This window comes from Rhinoderma darwinii, chromosome 5 (assembly GCF_050947455.1).
Source record: "Rhinoderma darwinii isolate aRhiDar2 chromosome 5, aRhiDar2.hap1, whole genome shotgun sequence".
NCBI classification, from domain to species: Eukaryota; Metazoa; Chordata; class Amphibia; order Anura; family Rhinodermatidae; genus Rhinoderma; species Rhinoderma darwinii.
In genome coordinates this window covers 142,930,509-142,950,562 of record NC_134691.1, presented here as the reverse complement: position 1 = coordinate 142,950,562, position 20,054 = coordinate 142,930,509, and the positions used below count along the sequence as shown (strand labels likewise).

At 42.0% G+C, this 20,054-nt stretch overlaps 1 protein-coding gene across 1 annotated transcript in view; it reads left to right on the top strand.

The window, feature by feature from the left end:
- The window catches only part of RNF144B (ring finger protein 144B), an 86,850-nt gene extending 68,038 nt beyond the window's left edge, over window positions 1–18,812 (top strand). The window contains exons 6-8 of the mRNA XM_075828403.1: window positions 2,053–2,197; window positions 16,224–16,313; window positions 18,030–18,812. Of these exons, the coding sequence (XP_075684518.1) occupies window positions 2,053–2,197; window positions 16,224–16,313; window positions 18,030–18,173 (379 nt within the window). The 3' untranslated portion in view covers window positions 18,174–18,812. The remainder of the gene's footprint in view (window positions 1–2,052; window positions 2,198–16,223; window positions 16,314–18,029) is intronic.
- Window positions 18,813–20,054: the final 1,242 nt, after the last annotated feature.

Here is a 20,054-nt window from a genome sequence, read left to right as displayed (position 1 = left end):
AAATTTTTTTTAATAATAGTGATCAAAAAGTTGCATGGACCAAAAATTAGTACCAATAAAAACTACAGCTTGTCCCGCCAAAAATAAGCCCTCACACCGCTCAATCAACCAAAAAATAAAAAACTTATGGCTCTCAGAATGTGGTGAAACAAAAAAATATTATTTTTTTTGTGCAAAAGTAGTAAAATATATTAAAACCCTATATAAATTTGGTATCGTTTGTCGTTGTCGATTTTACCGCACGGTGAAAACCGTAAAAACAATGCAGGAATCACAATTTTTTTCCAGTTTCAGCCCGCAAAGAATTTTATTTTCAGTTTCCCAGTACATTATATGTTACTTTAAATGGTGTCAATAGAATTTACAACTCCTCCCGCAAAAAATAAGCCCTCACACCACTCTATGATCGAAAAATAAAAAAGTTATGGCTCTTGGAAGACGGGGAGTGAAAAACTAAAATGGAAAAGCAAAAACGGATCAGTCCTGAAAGGGTTAATTAATTTTTAATGAAAAATGTATGACCACATGTAGGGTATTGCCGTAATCGGGAGAAACTGCTATACAAACTATTGGGGTGCTCTTTCTCCTTTATGAAACTGAAAATTTCAACATTTTAGTGGAATAAAAAATTTATATTCATTATCACAGCCTAATTCCACTAAATTCTTAAAAAAAAAATCTGTGGCGTCAAAATGATAACTATACCTCTTGAAAAATTCCTTGAGAGTGTAGTTTCCAAAATGGGGTCACTTTTGGGGGGTTTCAACTGTTTTAGAACCACAAGACCTCTTTAAACCAGACATGGTGCCTAAAATATATTCTAAAAAAAAAAGGAGGCCCCAAAATCCACTAGGTGAGGTGCTCTTTTGCTTCTGAAGCCGGCGCTTCTGTCCATTAGCACACTAGGGCCACACTTCAGTATCTGGGAAATAAATATTGAATTGTGTTTCTCTGGTAAATCTTCTGTTACAGAAAAAAATGTATTCCAAATGAATTTCACCTACTTTGTTCTAATTCCTGTGAAACACCTAAAGGGATAAGAAGCTTTCTGAATGCTGTTTTAAATACGTTCAGGGGTGCAGTTTTTAAAATTTGGTGACTTATTGGGGTTTGTATTGTATAGGCCCCTAAAGCCACTTCACAACTGAACTGGTCCCTGAAAAATAGCCTTTTGAAATTTTCTTGAAAATGTGAGAATTTGCTGCTAAAGTTCTAAGCCTTGTAACGTCCTAGAAAATGAAAAGGATGTTCAGAAAGCTTTGCAAATATAAAGTAGACATATGGGAAATGTTAATTAGTAACTATTTTTTGTGGTATCAATATCTGTTTCACAAGCAGATACATTTACATTTCGAAAATTGCACATTTTCTAAAAATGTTGCTATTTTTCACAAATAAATATTGAATTTACCAACCAAATTTTTTCACTAACAAAGTACAATATGTTACGAGAAAACAATGTCAGAATCGCTTGGATAGCTAAAAGCCTTCCAATGTTATTACCACAAGTAACATGTCAGATTTGAAAGAATCGTCTCTCCACAAGGCCACAACAGGTTCAGTCGTGAAGGGGTTAAGTAACTTTTTATAAAAGGAAAAATAGAAAGTGCCCTTAAATGCTAGGTAAACCTCTGAAAGGCATTTTTTTTTTAAAATAAAAAGGTGTATCTAAAATCGGAGTGTCTGCCACTACTTTATGCTGCCCTCAGATAGGGCAGCATAAACGTGGTGACAGGTTCCCTTTAAAAGTGTACCAAAAGCCTGTTTCGAAAACTGCGACACATATCATACAAGCAGTTGCAATTTTTATTAAATAAGTCCCGGAGTAGAAAATGCCTTCAAAAACGCCACACTTAGAGCATGCTGCGTTTTGGGGAAACAAATACACACAGGTGTCAAAAACACCACTAAAATCTGACCCAATTTCTATGTGTGAATCCATCCTAAAGGGGGCCAGAGGTTGATTTTTAAATGCAACAGATATTTGATTCCCTTATTGATGAAGCATTTTTAATGTAAATTTAGCTTTTTTTTTCCTTTCCTTTTTTTCAGAGTCCTTGTTAGTGCAGATGCAGATGCTTGTATCAAGCAGTGTCCTGTTTGTCATATTTATATTGAAAGGAATGAAGGCTGTGCACAAATGATGTGCAAAAACTGCAAACACACATTCTGTTGGTACTGCTTACAAAACCTTGATGTAAGTCTTTATCTACTTTGATTATTATGTTACATTATCCGTTTTTAATGTTAATATGCTACATTCTTTAATATACGGTAAAATTTGCTATGTATGGCCCAGGGGCGTAACTAGGAAACACTGGGCCCCATGGCAAACTTTTTACTGGTTCCCCCTCCCCTGGGTGCCACACACACAGCCCGCCCTTGTAGATAGTGCCCCCCTGTAAATAGTGCCGTACTGCCCCCTCCTGTAGACTGTGCTGTACAGCCTCCCCATAGACAGTTCTATACAGCCCCCATGTAGAGAGTGCTGTACAGCCCACGCTGTAGACACTGCTATGCAGCCTCCCCTGTAGACAGTGCTATGCAGCCTCCCCTGTAGACAGTGCTATACAGCCCCCCTGTAGACAGTGCTATACAGCCCCCCTGTAGACAGTGCTATACAGCCCCCCTGTAGACAGTGCTATACAGCCCGCCTGTAGACAGTGCTATACAGCCCCCCTGTAGACAGGGCTATACAGCCCCCCCCCCATAGACAGTGCTATACAGCCCTCCCTGTAGACAGTGCTATACTTTCAAGTATTACAAAGCGGGACAGTCGATGCGGCGCGCAGCGGCAATTTTTTTCTTTTAAGCCACGCCTCTAATCCCACCCAATCCCCGCCCATACACACCCGGTTCAGCCCACACAGTATCCTGCTCCCATAGTGCCCATCACACTGTATAATGCCCTAATAGCTGTCACCATACTGCCTAATGCCCCCATACAGTATACTGACCCATAGATGCCCCCATACAGTAATTGCCCACACAGATGCCCCATACAGTATAATGCCAACACAGATGCCCCCATACTGTATTATGCCGAAACAAATTCCCCCATACAGCATAATGCCCCATAGCTGCCCCATGCAGCATAATACCCCCATGGCTGCCCCATACAGTATAATGCCACCCATAGCTGACCACCACAGTATAATGCTACCCCACAGTATAAAGCTCTCCATAGCTGCCCACACACAGTATAATGACCCCCATAGCTGCCCCCACACAGTATAATGACCCCCATAGCTGCCCTCACACAGTATAATGCCTCCCATAGCTGCCCCCACATTATATTGCCCCGATAGCAGCCCCCACAGTATAATGCCGCACACAGTATAAGGCCCCCATAGCTGCCCCATACACTATAATTCCCCGAAGCTGCCCCACAGTATAATGCCCCCTCATAGCTGCCCCATACAGTATAATGCCCCCATAGCTGCCCCCACAGTATAATGACAACCATAGTTGTCCCCACAGTATAATGCCACCCATAGCTGACCACCACAGTATAATGCCGCCCCACAGTGTAATGCTCTCCATAGCTGCCCACACACAATAATGCCCCCCATAGCTGCACCCACACAGTATAATGCCTCCCATAGCTGCCCCCACAGTATATTGCCCCCATAGCAGCCCCCACAGTATAATGCCCCACACAGTATAATACCTCCAATAGCTGCCCCATACAGTATAATGCTCCTCATAGCTGCACCCCACACAGTATAATGCCCCCATAGCTGCCCCATACAGTATAATGCCAACCATAGTAGTCCCCACAGTACAATGCCCCCATAGCTGCCCCCACAGTATAATGCCACCCATAGCTGCTCCCATCGTATAATGCCCCACACAGTATAATGCCCCCTCATAGTTGTCCCATACAGTATAATGACCCCCATAGCTGCCCCCACAGTATAATGATACCCATAGATGTCCCCACACCAAAATGCCCCTCATATCTGCCCCCACAGTATAATGCCCACAGTATAATGCCCCCATACAGTATGATGCCCCCATAGCTGTCCCCACAGTATAATAACCCCACAGTATAATGCCGCCCATACAGTATAATGACCCATAGCAGCTGCTAGCGGAGCCTCCAGGCATCGAGGGGCCTGTGGCTCCATGGGCCCCCTCATGCCCCAGGCCCCGTAGCAGCCGCAATGGCTGCTGTATGGCCCATACACATCTTTAACCTTTTGACCAGGAGCTTTACCCCCCTTCCTGACCAGGCCCGTTTTTAAGTTTTAGACATGTGCCAATTTAAAAGCAAATTGTTGTTCTATTATTTTTCCAACCTACATGTGTTTGGTCTTGTCTTTTTAAGAACATATTGGGCTTCCATATTGTGTAAAAAAAATTATAGATATATTTAACTTTTTAAAAAAATATGGAAGGAAAATGGAAAATAAAGTTGAAAAAAATGTGACTGTGTGATTTTAGGTCATTTTTTTTTTTACATCTGGTGCATGTCACTGGGTGAACACACCTGAATAAATATTTGACAACTTCTACCGACTTCAACGATACCAAATATGTGTGCATTTCTTACACGCTGGGCGCAAGGTGGCGCTTACAAAGAATGGTGCGCAAACTGGCTTTTAGAGAAAAAACTTCCAAAGCTGGTTCGCTGACACCATACGACCATTACAGATGTTGTGGCGTTTCCAGTCCACAAAAACTGATGGTCTATACTCCGGATAGGCCATCAATATCTGATCGGTCAGGGACCGACACCCGGCACCCCCTTTGATGGGCTGTTTTGAGGGGGCCACAGTGCTTATACGAGCACTGCTTCCACTTCATTTCCTTTACTGCTGACACTGTGAATCGAAGATACACTTGTAGCGACGGTTTACAGTATTACAGCCTTCTACCATTCAATTGTATACTGTAATACTGTGAACCGCCGCTACAAGTGTATCTGCGATTCACAGTGTGAGCAGTAAAGGAAATGAAGGGGAAGCGATGATGGTACGAGCATCACGGCCCCTTCAAAATAGCTGATCGGCGGGGCTGCCGGTAGACGGGCCACCACCAACCAGATATTGATGGCGAAGGCTCTATTCACACGACAGGGTCCGAGTGTCGTTTTTCCCAGCCGTTTTGCATCCATTCCGGGCTGTGTTTCCGTTTTCAATGGCCGATTTTGACCCGTTTTGCATCCGTTTTTTTCCCTGTCCCTTTTAAAATCTGATGAATTTCATTTGTACATTTTTTGCCACACACTTCCCTCTGTAGGTAAGGCCACACACTGCCCTCTGTAGACACTGCCACAGCCCCGCTGTAGGTAGTGCCACACAGCCCTCCTTGTAGGTAGTGCCACACAGCCCCCCCTGTAGGTAGTGCCACACAGCCCCCCCTGTAGGTAGTGCCACACAGCCCCCCCCTGTAGGTAGTGCCACACAGCCCCCCCCTGTAGGTAGTGCCACACAGTCCCCCCCCCCCCCGTAGGTAGTGCCACACAGTCGTCTCCCCCCCCCTGTAGGTAGTGCCACACAGCCCCCTGTAGGTAATTCCCCACAGCCCCCTGTAGGTAGTGCCACACAGCCCTCCTTGTAGGTAGTGCCACACAGCCCCCCCTGTAGGTAGTGCCACACAGCCCCCCCTGTAGGTAGTGCCACACAGCCCCCCCTGTAGGTAGTGCCACACAGCCCCCCCTGTAGGTAGTGCCACACAGCCCCCCCTGTAGGTAGTGCCACACAGCCCCCCCTGTAGGTAGTGCCACACAGCCCCCCCTGTAGGTAGTGCCACACAGCCCCCCCTGTAGGTAGTGCCACACAGCCCCCCCTGTAGGTAGTGCCACACAGCCCCCCCTGTAGGTAGTGCCACACAGCCCCCCCTGTAGGTAGTGCCACACAGCCCCCCCTGTAGGTAGTGCCACACAGCCCCCCTGTAGGTAGTGCCACACAGTCTCCCCTGTAGGTAGTGCCACACAGTCCCCCCCCCCTGTAGGTAGTGCCACACAGTCGTCGTCCCCCCCTGTAGGTAGTGCCACACAGCCCCCTGTAGGTAATGCCACACAGCCCCCCTGTAGGTAATGCCACACAGCCCCCCTGTAGGTAATGCCACACAGCCCCCCTGTAGGTAATGCCACACAGCCCCCTGTAGGTAGTGCTACACAGCCCCCTTATACATAGCCACCCCCCCATAGATGGCACCCCCCTTACCTTACTCTAGGGGACGGCTCCAGGAGAAGTCCCTCACTTCACTGTCCATATATGGACAGTGAAGTGAGGGACTTTTCCTGGATCGGAATCCCGGCCACAGCAGTGGGGATTCCGCTTCAGAAGTCCCTGACGTCACTGTGTCCATATATAGACAGTGAATGCAGGGACTTCTCCTGGAGCGGAATCCCCAATCCCCGGCCACAGTGTTGCCGAAGCTGTGGCCAGGGATTCCGCTCCTACAGGGAGCAACAAAATACCCTCCTCCTCACATGCACTTCGCACTGTGAGGAGGAGGAGGAGAGAGCGAGCGACGGAAGACATGGCCGTCACTCGGAACTCATTCAAATGATGGCCGTGTATTACCACAAAACACGACAAAAAAGTGCAGTCAGGTCAGGAATTTTGAGGCAGATTTGTTTCTGCCTGCAAAATACTCCGTGTACAGGTTGTCCGACCAAAGATTGCTATGTCCCATAGCCTACACCGCAAGTAATGAGTCAATGCGACACGACAGTTTTGGATTTCTTGCAACTGTCATCTCGAGGCAACTTGCGCGTTGCGACACAACGACATTGACTTTTATTACATGCAATGTAGGCTACGGGACATAGCGATGTTTGGCTGGTCGACTTGTGTCGTGCGTGGCCAAAGTCGCCGTGTAGCAGATAGACAAATTTATTTACAGAGAAAAATATTATTGAAAAAAAAAAAAGTGTGTGTGTGTGTGTTTTTTTTAATTTTTTACATTACATTATTCTTCTCCCTCTCTGGCAGTCTGTCACAGCGATCACCTGACCAGAGACAACGCCGAAGCTCGGTGCTACAGCGGTCTAGACAGCTGTATCATGGAGTTCCTTACCATTGGCACAGCGTTCACATAGCTGAGCGCCTTACCGTCGGCGTGCAAGCGCTTCTTGGAGGAGCAATGTGATTGCTGTGACACGCTGTCACAGCGATCACATGACCGAAGACCACACTGAGTGGTCTCCGGGTGAAATCTCCGTATGCAGCGGTCTCTAGACAGCTGTATCACATAGCTCCTTAGTCAGCACGTAAGTTCTACTGGGAGGAGCAATGTGATCACTGTGACACGCTGTCACAACGATCACACGACCGGAGACCACACTGAGTGGTCTCCGGGTGAAAGCTCCATATACAGCTGTCTCTAGACAGCTGTATCACAGAGCTCCTCACAGTCGGCGCGTAAGCGCTGCTGTTCGGAGTAATGTGATCGTTGCGACAGGTTGTCACAACGATCACATGACCGGAGACCACGCTGAGTGGTCTCTGGTTAAAGTTCCATGATACAGTTGTCTAGAGACAGCTGTATCACGGCGCTTAAGGTTAAGTGTTAATTGCGGACCGCCCGGGCGTTTATAGTCTATGGGCGGTCCGGAAGTGGTTAAGGAAAGTTGACAGGAGCCGTGACATTAAATACAGTAGAGCCCCTTTGGTAACTAAGAAACCCATGATCGATAGAACAGTCTCCCACTCATCACAATATCGTGCCGTTTGGTTATTAGTCACTAAGGGAATAGTCACACATATTGAAAAATATAGGCTGATTTCAGAAGAAAACTACGTCTGTTGCCAGGTGTTTTTAGAGCTGATTTTCAAAGCGTTTTTGGTGTTTGCAAGCGTATTTTGAGGCATATTTTTTTAAGCGTTTTTTTGTGAATGGAAATCGGCTCCAAAAACTCTTCAAGAAGTGACATGCCTCTTCTTTTTATAAGACGTATTTTTACGAGGCATTTTTTAAATTTAAGTTATCTCCAACTGTAAATAACTGAGTAGGACCGCCCACTGGACTCCTAAACCCAGCTGGGATTTAATTGAATAAATTACAGATCATCCTGAATCTTTCAGCAAGAACTATATATTAATCTGCTCAGCTCCCCTTGCCCTATAATATTTTGAGCGCAGCTTGGTTTGCAGTTTCAACATGACAGGTTCTCTTTAAAATCAGAAAATCAAATCTATGCCTGCTATGAGTATATGTAGATTTGACCCAAAATTTGTGCCATTTTCTGGTTTTAAAAGTAATGGGGTTGCCCACACACGGACAACTGCTGACTTATCCACAGGATAGGTGATCAGCATATTATCGGTGGGGGTTCGACACCCGGACCGATCAGCTGCTCCGGCTGCCTCCGTTCAGCGGATGTCCTTGGCGGAAGCAGATGGCTCTGGTCACGGAATTGCGGCCGAGCTTCAGCTCTGCCCCTGTTCAAGTGAACGGCTGCTATACAGTAGTCGGAGCCATCTGCTTCCAGCTCAGAACACTGCATACTCTGCATAATGTCCGGCATCCGGAGACAACCGGAGCAACTGATCGGTGCGGGGTCTGGTTTTCGGAGCCCCACCAATCATATACTGATGATAGGTCATCAGTTGTCTGTACGTGGACAACCCCTTTAATAAATTTGTCTAAAACTAGGTCTTCTTAGAGACCACTTCCACTTTTCTCGTCTTTTTAAATTGTTAGAAAAGACGAAAATTTGAACGTAAAATTGTCGCACCTCATGAATTGCAACTTTTTGGAGCGCAGTTTACATAAAAAACTAGCATAAATTGATGATGTCCTATAAATTCAATGTAATCTGTCCTAGCAACTATTAACAAAACAGCCCAGTTTTTTTGTGCCAGTTAGTCTAAAAGCAAACATGTCTTTATAATATGCTTTCCTACGAGAGGACCTCTAATGGGGGACCTGTTTTATTTAAAAACCCATTAGTCCCTTAAGAAATTAATAATTTTCAAAGTATATGTTAATAAAAAAAATTGTAAAGATACCTCAGTATATGGCTTACTTTCACTATGCTAATCCTGTGGGGAGTTAAGTCCCGAACTTCCAGGTAGGGGTATCCCAGCATCCCCTGCGTCCTCCCACAATCCCCATGGCAGCATCCAAGCTCAGAACGCGAGATCTCGCTGGTTATTGCGCGATCTTGCGTTCTATCTCAAATAGCTCTATTTACTGTATTAATATAGCCGTTACCGATCGGTAACTGCTATATTAATACAGTAAATAAAGAAAGAACGCAAGATCTTGCGATAACCAGCAAGATCTCGCATACTGTCCTTGGATGCTGTTGTGGGAGGTTGTGGAAGGATGCTGGGAAACCCTTAATGGAAGTTCGGTATTTGCATAGTGAAAGTAAGCCATATACTGAGGTATGTTTACATTTTTAATAAAATATATATATATATATATATATATATATATATATATATATATATATATAGATTTTTTCTTAATGGGTTTTCAAATAAAATAGGTACCCCTTTACAGGTGATAGGTACTCTTTAAAGGGGTATTTCCATAATCTACATTTATCACCTATCCACAGGATACATAAGTGTGTGATGCTGGGACCGATCACGAGAACTGGGATCTAAAGCCCCCCCGTTCCGCCTTACTGCACCTGCTGCTCTTACTCATTGGACTCCCCACAGTGATAAGGAGTATGAATGGAGCAGTTGTTGAGTGTGCGCCCTTCCGCTCCATTCAGTGTCTATGTGTCAGATGGAGAGGGCCGAGTGCTGTACTTGACTGTCTCTGTCAGTCCCATACACTTTGAAAAAAGCGGCACCGCGCATGTCTTTCTGCAGCTCCATTCAAAGATTTCTCTCTGCGTTCGTGAAGTGAGGAGGAAACTCTCGGAACCCCCGATATAGCGAACAGTGGAGGTCCGAGCGGTTGGCCCCCGGCGATTAGACACTTATCACATATTTTGTGGATATGTAATAAATGTTGATTCTGGAAATACCTCTTTAATATTAGGGAAACATATTATAGTGACAGATCCACTTTAACTTTGCTGTGTAACTATGTATTTGCAGATGTTATTCAAAATATGTTCAATCTGATTTGACTGAAGCTTCTTTTTTCTTTTTAAAACAACAAATGAGAAACAGAAAGGACATAGCCACATAAGTATAACAGACAAAAACAACAGCTACATAATACAGTACAATAATGTCCAGGGGGAACTAGGCTGTTAAACAGATCTGGAGTTAACGGCAGATGAGAAGAGGATTTCTCAATAAAAGATTTCTGGTTTCTCACTCTTAAAACCTTGCTCAGATTTCTCCCTACTTGCCTACTGCTGCCAATAAAGAACTATTCGGCGACCTGAGCAAGCAGATGAGAAATTCTAATGCACATGTGGCATGTGACACATTTTTCTTCCACTTAATGGCTGGCATACATGTATACCAATAATTTTCAATAAGTTTAATGCATTTTACAACCCCTCTTAGTCACGCCTCTACTTCTCTACACTTTCCATGACTGTAGAAGTAGCCATAAAAAGTCTCTAAAACACAATAATTTTGGCGCACATCACATACTTTTATTTTTGTGGTGCAATTTTCTACAAATCTTTGTTTGTCAATCTTTCCCTCAATATAATCTTTCCATGTTGCAAGTAGTATTGGTAGATTGATAGTTAGGATTATTTTCTCAGAAGATTTCTGTGAAACAGTGGAGCACTCACATTTTCCATTCCACTCAAAGGGTTCACTGCACTAGGGACATTCCTGATGAGAACACTAGTTTGATGGCACAGGATTTCCTGTTTTCAGCTTTACAGACGTGTGAGTGCAAATGAGCAGAAAGTGATTGTGTTATTCTGCTTTATTGGAACCCAGGTTTGTCATGACAACTGCAATTTTGGCATGGAGTTACTTTTCTGTAGACCTTACTTTCACACTGGGCAATTATTGTTACAATCGCTCAGAAACAAAAAAATCTTGACAATAATTGGCCATTGTAAACAGGCCTTGAGACAGAGAAGTAGGCATAGAGGAATTACAGAGAACAGGTCACATGGTTTTCTTATTTTAGATTACTGACATTTATTAATGTTACACAGCAACACGAAGTCCAACAATTAAAGCATGAGGCTAGTGAATTATTAGCCAGTACAACTTTCTATTGAGGTCACCTAGTATTGGATTTTGTTAAACAGAACATAATTTACTAGACAATTTAAAAGGTGACCTCACTTTGTAATGCACATATTCCCTGTGATTTGCTTAAAGTCCCATTCTCTCATACACTATTACTTGTTAACATGTTACTAAAATGTTAAGTTTGAGGCCCTGTTCACACAGAGTTTTTTTAAACTACTTTGGAAAACGCGCCAAAAAACAGCCGAAAATGCCTCCCATTGATTTCAATGGGAGGCGGACGCGTTTTTTTACTGCGAGTGGTAAAAAATGCTCGCGGTAAAAAGAAGCGACATGCCCTATCTTCGGGTGTTTACGCCTCTGACCTTCCATTGACATCAATGGGAGGCAGAGAAAGCGTATTTCACTGCGTTTTTGGCTGTGGCACTCAATGGGCGTGAGCGAAAATCGCCACGAAAAACGTGGCAAACAGCATGCAGGCAGATGAAAAACTCAGTGCGAACAGGGCCTAAGAACTAGAGTGATGTCAACTTTCTTACTTTAGAGCAGGAGAATTTTAAATTTCTAGAATTAGCGAATGTCTGTAATCAGAAGCCCAGTTACAGGCTACATGAATTCGGTGAAGATCAGCCTGTAATGGGAGGGAGAGGACAGCCATTGGGAGTGTGAGGTGTCATCAGTCATATGGTTATGTTCTTGTTGCTGTTAACGCTAGTAAATGATCCATAATAGCATAACCTGTCCTATGTTCTCTGCAATTCATCCTTAACTCCTTCTCGGTTTTATATCTCATTCAAGTGAAAAATTAAGAAAAAAATGTAAGTGAAACCAGTTGACCGGAGACAACAGCCTCGAAGATTGTGTTATACACCAATAGTTCCCCCTTTCACATAGAAATAGATGCACTCACATTTGGTCGGCTTGCCTCAGAACTTAGCTATTATTCCTGATCGCACTGGAGTCTGGAAAATGTCATATCCCAATGAAAGCTAATAAGGGTTTACAAGAAGCTAATGGCTTTATTACTGCAGACTGGAGAGCAAAGACTGGCAAAGGACAGTCCAGGTTGGTAATTCATAATCTGTTGGTATAAAATGAGCAAGTAAAGTGTTCATCCCAGGGAAATCTAGTCTGGCTATGAAATATACAGAGAAGTACAACAGCAAGTAAAAGGCCAATCAGTTCTAGATATCATTAGTTGAGTTTTGACAATGGTGGTAAGTACAGAAAGAACACTTCTTGTTCTCCTTTAATTGTGAAGTAGTAAAACTGCAAAAGGTAGCCTCATATGTCACAGAACACAATTCTGACAAAGCTAATGAAATCATGCTGTACGTTACCAGTTATCATGCCTTTTCAGTGAACAGACCAAAGATGACCACTGTGTAGAGCACTGAATTCCCTAATCTGTAACAGTCTGCCAGCTACTATAAACAAGCATAATTGATTGCCTAATACCAGGCATATTTGGAAGTACTTCAAATTTCCATGAAGTGCGAAACTAGAAAGCTGCGATTCCTGTTTACAAGAATATATTTTTCTGCTTTAACCTATTCCTGCCTAAACATAACGGTATATGCTGCACACTCAGATCTATGTGTACAGTGCATTCGGAAAGTCTTCAGACCCTTTCATTTATTTCACATTTTGTTATGTTGAGGCCTTGTGTTAAAATAAAAAAAATATATATAAAGTTTTCCCCCATCATTCTAGACTCAATACCACTATGCACTCAATGACAAAGCGAAAACAGAATTTTAGAAATTTTTGCAAATTTATTAAAAATTAAAAACTCTAATTTAGCATGGACATAAGTATTCAGATCCTGTGCTATGACACTTGAAATTTAGCTCTGGGGGTCTCCCATTTGTCTGTCATCTTTGAAATGTTTCTACAACTTGATGGGAGTCCACCTGTGGTAAATTCATTTGATTGGACATGATTTGCAAAGACACACCCCTGTCTATATAAGACAATTCATATCACAGCAAAAACCAAGCCATGAGGAGGACCAAACTGTCTGTAGAGCTCAGAGACCGGATTGTGTGCAGGTACAGATCTGGAGAAGGGTACGAAAAAAATTCTGCTGCACACAACCTCAATTACGGACCCATTCATTTCTATGGCAGATGGACACCTTACCATATATTTACAAGAAGGTGTAAATTTACGGACAAATAGGTGTATATTTACGGACCGTGCTTCCATACTTCATAATGGGAGCACGGCCTGCAAATGCGGACGACTGTCCGTGACCATCCGCGGTCTGCCGCGCCCATAATCATGGACTGTGATTACGGGCTCGGTCGTGTGCATGGTGGAGCCTGAAAGTTTCCAAGAGCACAGTGACCTCCATAATTCTTAAATAGAAGAAGTTTGGAACAACCAGGACTCTTCATAGAGCTGGCTGCCCCAACAAACTAAGTAATCAGGGGAGAAGGGGTTTGGTAAGAAGGTTGACTGAGAACCCAATGGTCACTCTGGCTGAGCTCCAAAGATCCTGTGTGCAGATGGGAGAAACTTCTAGAAGGTAAACTATCACTGCAGCACTCCACCAATCTGGGCTTTATGACAGAAAAAAAACCTGCGCGGTAAAAGTCATGTGAAAGCCCGCCTGGAGTTTGCAAAATAAAGCACCTAAAAGACTCTGACTATGAGAAACAAGATTCTGTGGTCTGATGAAACAAAGATTGAACTTTTTGGCCTAAGCGTCATGTCTGGAGGAAACCAGGCACTGCTCATCTGCCAGTACCATCCCTACAGTGAAGCATGGTGGTGGCAGCATCCTGCTGTGGGAGTGGTTTTCAGCGGCTGGGACAGGGAGACTGTTCAGGGTTGAAAGACAGATGAATGGAGCAAAGTAAAGAGATATTCTTAATTAAAATCTGATCCAGAGTGCCCTGGACCTCAGACTAGGCCAAAGGTTCACCTTCCAACGAGATGATGACACTAAGCACACAGCCAAGACAACACAGGAGTGGCTTAAGGACAACTCAATTGAACATCTCTAGAGAGAACTGAAAATGTCTGTCCACTGACGTTCTCCATCCAACCTCACAGAGCTTGAGAGGATCTTCAGAGAAGAATTGCAGAAAATCCCCAAATCCAGGTTTACAAACCTTGTGCCACCGTACTCCAGAAGACTGGAGGCTGTTATCGCTGCTAAAGGTGCTTCAACTAAGTACTGAGTAAAGGGTCTGAATACTTATGTCAATGGAATATTTCAGTTTTTCCTTTTCAATAAATTAAAAAGATTACTAACATTCTGTTTTCACTTTGTCATTATGGGTATTGAGTGCAGAATGATGGGGAAAAACTAGCATTTTATTTTAGCAGAAGGCCTCAACACAGCAAACTGTGAAAAAATATAAAGGGTCTGAGAACTTTCCAAATGCACTGTGTATATATTAAACTGTATTCTATGCAGATAAGTGTTTTGAAATCCACTGCCCATCCACTGATCTCTGCTTCTGATTTACTAGATAATAAAAATATAGAATAATTTATATGTAGTACTAAAAGGGAACATCAAAAAGAGAAAAATGAAAAAGAACGTATGTGCGTATAAATCGCTGGTGTTGTATCGATGTAGTTTTATAAAATAACTTACTGGTTACCAAGCAATTCTGTCCGAATCTTATAAACACACATAGCTAGATTGTAAATCGTAATGAAATTATGGAAATATGTACAGTATATATTTTTTAAGATGCAGCTGCTCTGTAAACAGAGCAGCTGTATCTTACTCTGAATCCTGTACTCATCAGGTCTATGGGACTGACTGGTTCAGTGTCAGCGGGTCCTGCGTGTCTCTGACACGCAGGATCGAATTGTTACCGATCACATCTAAGTTCATAACTTAGATGTGATCGATTACAGGTCGATCCTACGTGTCAGAGACACGGAGGACTCACTGACACTGTATTTATCAGTCCCGCAGACCTTACGGATTCCGGTCTTAGTGCACAATACAGCTGCTCTGTATACAGAATACAAAGCAGCAGTATCTCAAAAAGTAAAAATTACTTCTAATAAAACCGAATTATAAACTTGGACAAAACACTCTGATTGACCTTTTTAATATATATATATATGTATATATTATAGAATTCCTTTCAAAGTGTACATAGCCTTTAAAGCTTTTTAGTGACTATAGAATAATGCTTTAAAAAACTGAAGCAGACCATCAAAATGCATATAGTAGTTATACAGTTATTTAACTCTTCTATTGCTCTGTTCTGTTCTGTAGCCTTACCTTAATTTACTGTGCTAGCATGAATATGTGGGAATGTGCAGATTGAAAAATGTAAAAAGTTTGTCAGTAAAAGGACTTTAGCTTCTCCTGCCCAGTTCCAGCATATCCCAGCAAAGGTGGATTTGGAGTCAGGAGCATCTTGCGTGTCAATGGCCTGTCCCAATGAACACATTCATTATTGTTAATGACGTTTTTATGATTTTTTTGCTTTATTACAGTCTCTTATTAGCTATAGCATTTACAAGAACTCATTGTCCTGATAACATTTCTATCACTATAAAATAACAATGCTGGAGCATCGTTTCTTTGAATGATGCAATGTGCCGTTCAATCGTTATCCTACTAGATATTTATGAGTAAATTTACAACAATTCCCCATCAATGGCCACAGCGGTCACATGCCATACATACTGACCTGACTGAGGCAGCCAGTAATTGGCTGGAGCAGTCATATTTCAGTATGGAATATCTTCGCTGAAGCGAGTTAAACACAGACCGGCGGGGAAGCAATGGTCCGGCAGCACTGCGGCAGCACTGCGGCAGCAGGGGATTTAAGATGTGACTGTTTTTTTTCCCTCTTATGTTATGGCATATGCAGTTGGTCCTGTAAGCTTATACACAACAATGAAGCAGTGATTAACAGCAAATATATGTGGACTTGTAAATTTACATAGTACAAAGACCTGAACTAGTGGAAGGCACTTTGCATCCACTGGCTAAATGTATATGCACTTAACATATACAGAACAAGAGACTGTGGGTATGTTGGGGATGAGTGGCAGACTGCCTATGAGGTATTGCACAATCACCCTTCTGATTGACTGTACTATAGTAATAAAGTTTCTGCATCTTATGAGACGTATATATATATTTTTTTTTAGAATGATATTTTTCTTCGACACTATGACAAAGGTCCCTGCAGGAACAAGCTTGGACATTCAAGAGCATCAGTTATGTGGAACAGAACACAGGTATTTACAAAATAAAAATCTTGCACTGGTAGTTCTTAATTGTGTGGAGAAAGGTGTACACATCTTCCCAATATTCATATTTTCAGGATGCCTCCATCCCATAATAAACACATTTATTAATACATTAAAAAAGTGATACTAGTGTGGACACATAGTATAGATTAAGAACACAAGTTACAATGATGATGAGAATATAGCAGAAATGGAGCCAGTCTAGTGTGGGTGCCAAAGTTAGTTAAGGGAACGGTTGGATTACATTACCCACAAAGATTAGCAAAATGAGGACTGGTTAGGTTGAAGGAGTGATTTAAATACTATGTACAAATATATTTAGGGTAATTACAGAGATGCGTGTAATACTTTTTCAATAGCTAGGCCTGTAACCATGACAAAAGGGGCATTTACTACGTTTTAGGCCATGTTCAAACAGCAAAAGTTTAGGCTGAAAAATACGAGGCTGATTTCAAGAGAGAACCGCCTCTGAATCAAGGCATTTTTGGATTTGATTTTTAAAGCGTTTTTTATTTCGTCAAATACTCAAGAATTTATCTACCAAAGCAACACCTGCTAAAAACACAACAAAACGCATAGTTGCAACCCAGCCTAAAGGGTTTTTTTCCCCCTTGATTTTAGATCCTAAGGAGTGGCCATCAAAATAAAATGCCAGAATAGTCCTTTAAAGTCAATAATGGTTAAATACTGTGAACTGGCTGAATTTGCATTTCTATGTATGTAGCTAAATTAAGCAGTGATTCTGTTTATCGACTGTCTTGAACCCGCTGTCATTTTAAGTGGTTATATTTTATGACTTGTTATTGGTGTAAGAGAGTTAAAAGAAATCTTATAGAAAAACAGTACCTTCCAAAAGTTTTTGATATGTCTTAGGGCCTATTCACATCAGCGTTGTCTTTCCGTTGAGGGGTTCCGTCAGAGGTTTCCGTCGTGGAACCCCTCAACGGTATGTCAAACGGAAACCTTAGCTTCCGTTTGCGTCACCATTGATATCTATGGTGACGGAAACATTGCTAACGGTTTCCGTTTGTCACCTTTCCGGCAAGTTTCAGTTTTTTCGACGGAATCAATAGCGCAGTCGACTGCGCTATTGATTCCATCGAAAAAACGGAAACCTGCTGGAATGGTGACAAAGAGAAACCATTAGCAATGTTTCCTTCACCATTGATATCAATGGTGATGCAAATGGAAGCTAAGGTTTCAGTTTTACTTTCCGTTGAGGGGCTCACCCGACGGAAACCTCTGACTGAACCCCTGAACGGAAAGCCAACGCTGATGTGAACCGGGCCTTAGACATATATCAGAAGTTTCCAGGTGCTGAGACCCCACCGTCGCACTCAGCTGAGTGCCCTGCATCTTCGGCTGTAATCGGCGCTCCTTGCTAGGCTGAAGACATGAAAGCCGTCTTTAGAATAGCAAGGAATGCCAATTTTAGCCGAATACACAGGGTGCTCAGCAGAGTGTTTCTGCACCTTTCAGCGATGGTGGGAGTCTCAACACCCGGTCCCCAACTAAAGTTACTCTTTAATATATGAAGTGTCATAATTTTAATAATAATTGTAATATTCTATTATCATACTTCACTTATTATTATTTTTTTTCTTATCCTGTTATTTTGTCCTGTTTTTCTTTCATCTGAAACACTATAATTTAAAAAAAAAAAATTATTTAAGAAATAAATATTTTTTGATTTTTTTGTTACAGGTTGTGGGTATTCTTGTTGGCTTAGGTATCATTGCAATTGTGACATCGCCCTTACTGCTTTTAGCATCACCATGTATCATCTGCTGTGTCTGCAAATCCTGTAAAGGAAAGAAGAAAAAGCATGGTCCTTCACCAATTGCTTAATCCAGATGGAACTGTTAATTTTTTAAAAGGTTGAAATAATCCCAAACTAGGCATTTATCATTCAGGCTCAATAAATATTCTAGACAATCTGTTGTAATTTTTTAGCATTTTACTTTGACAATATACTGTTTTCTTTAATAAATTTTATATAATATATAGTATATTGACATTTTATGCTATATTCCTCTTGTTCTCTGATATATCTATATAAACATATTTATATTTCAAAGATGGTAAAGACACTGTTAGGGTATGTGCACACGACAACGCCAAATACGTCTGAAATTACGGAGCTGTTTTCAGGAGAAAACAGCTCCTGAATTTCAGATGTTTTACAAGTGCACGCGTTTTTCGCGGCGTCTTTTACGGATGTAATTAGAGCTGTTCTTCATTGGAGTCAATGAAAAACTGCTCCAAATACGACCCAAAAAGTGTCCTGCACTTCTTTGATGCGGCCGTAATTTTACACGCTGTCTTTTGACAGCGACGTGTAAAATGACAGCTCGTCTGCACAGAACATCGTAAGACCCATTGCAAGCAATGGGCAGATGTTTGCCGACGTATTGGAGCCGTCTTTTCAGGTGTAATTTGAGGCGTAAAACGCCTCCATTACATCTGAAAATAGGACGTGTGAACATACCCTTAAAGAGATTTTTGTTTCTGTCAGTGCTAATTTACTTTTAAAATTTAGTTTTGGTCTTTTTTTTAAATTTTAAAATATGACTTGTTATTGTTTCCTTTGTTAGGAAGAAATTTCTTATTTGCAAAATGTGCAATGGTTTATGAGCTTTTTCACTGCGTACTATACCTGAGTAATTTATAAAAAAAAAAATAATAATAAAAATACAGACTGTTTTTAAGAAATAATTCCATTTGTGCTAATGTTGTCTAAATAAGAGACATTATAAGGCTATGTTTACACAGCATTTTTTGACGCGGAAACCGCGCGGCAAAACTCGTAAAAAACGGCCCGAAACTGCCTCCCATTGATTTAAATGGGAGGCGGTTTTACCGTTCGCGGGAGAAGGAAGGGACATGCCCTATCTTCGGGCGTTTACGCCTCTGACCTCCCATTGACATCAGTGGGAGGCAAAGAAAGCGTATTTCGCGGCGTTTTATGCCCGCGACGCTCAATGGCCGCGGGCGAAAAATGCAGCGAAAATCGGCGTGCAGGGAGAGAAAAATCTGCCTCAAACTTCCACATGGAATTTTGAGGCAGAATTTCCGCCTGCAAAAAACTGTGTGAACATAGCCTAACACTACAATAAGGCTGCACATGTGGAGAAATACTAAGGGCTTGTGAATTTATGTATACGAGAGTCTCCTTATCTTAATAGTTGGTTGCGATTATTGGGAACCTTTTTTTTTTATACAAAATACCATGATACTGATGAGCATCCTATTTTTAAAATTATCTTGTCCAGATTTGAAAAATATCTTGGGAATGGAAGTAGATTTTTCTGTGAACTAAATACTTACTATTTGTTAAACTCGACCTGACATAAAATGCAGACAACAGGTCCCATTTAAGGAGAAGGTAGTGACAAGAGGACTGAAACATAATGTAAGCTACTTATAAATTACATTATTTAGAAAAAAGTGCTGCACTATATCTGTATTTACTCACTGGCCACTATTATTAGGTAAAGCTTAATAGTAATTAGTAGAATCCCCACTTTGTTGTTAAAACAGCCTGAAATCTTAATGGCATGGATTCAAAAGTTGCTGGAAACATTCCTTAAAAATTCTGGTCCATACCTTTGCATGATTACTGCAGACTGTTTCTGCCGCACATTCATAATGCATATCTCCTCTTACACTAAATGAATAAGGCACTCAATTGGATTGGGATGTTTTGACTCAGCAGGCCATTTGGGACCC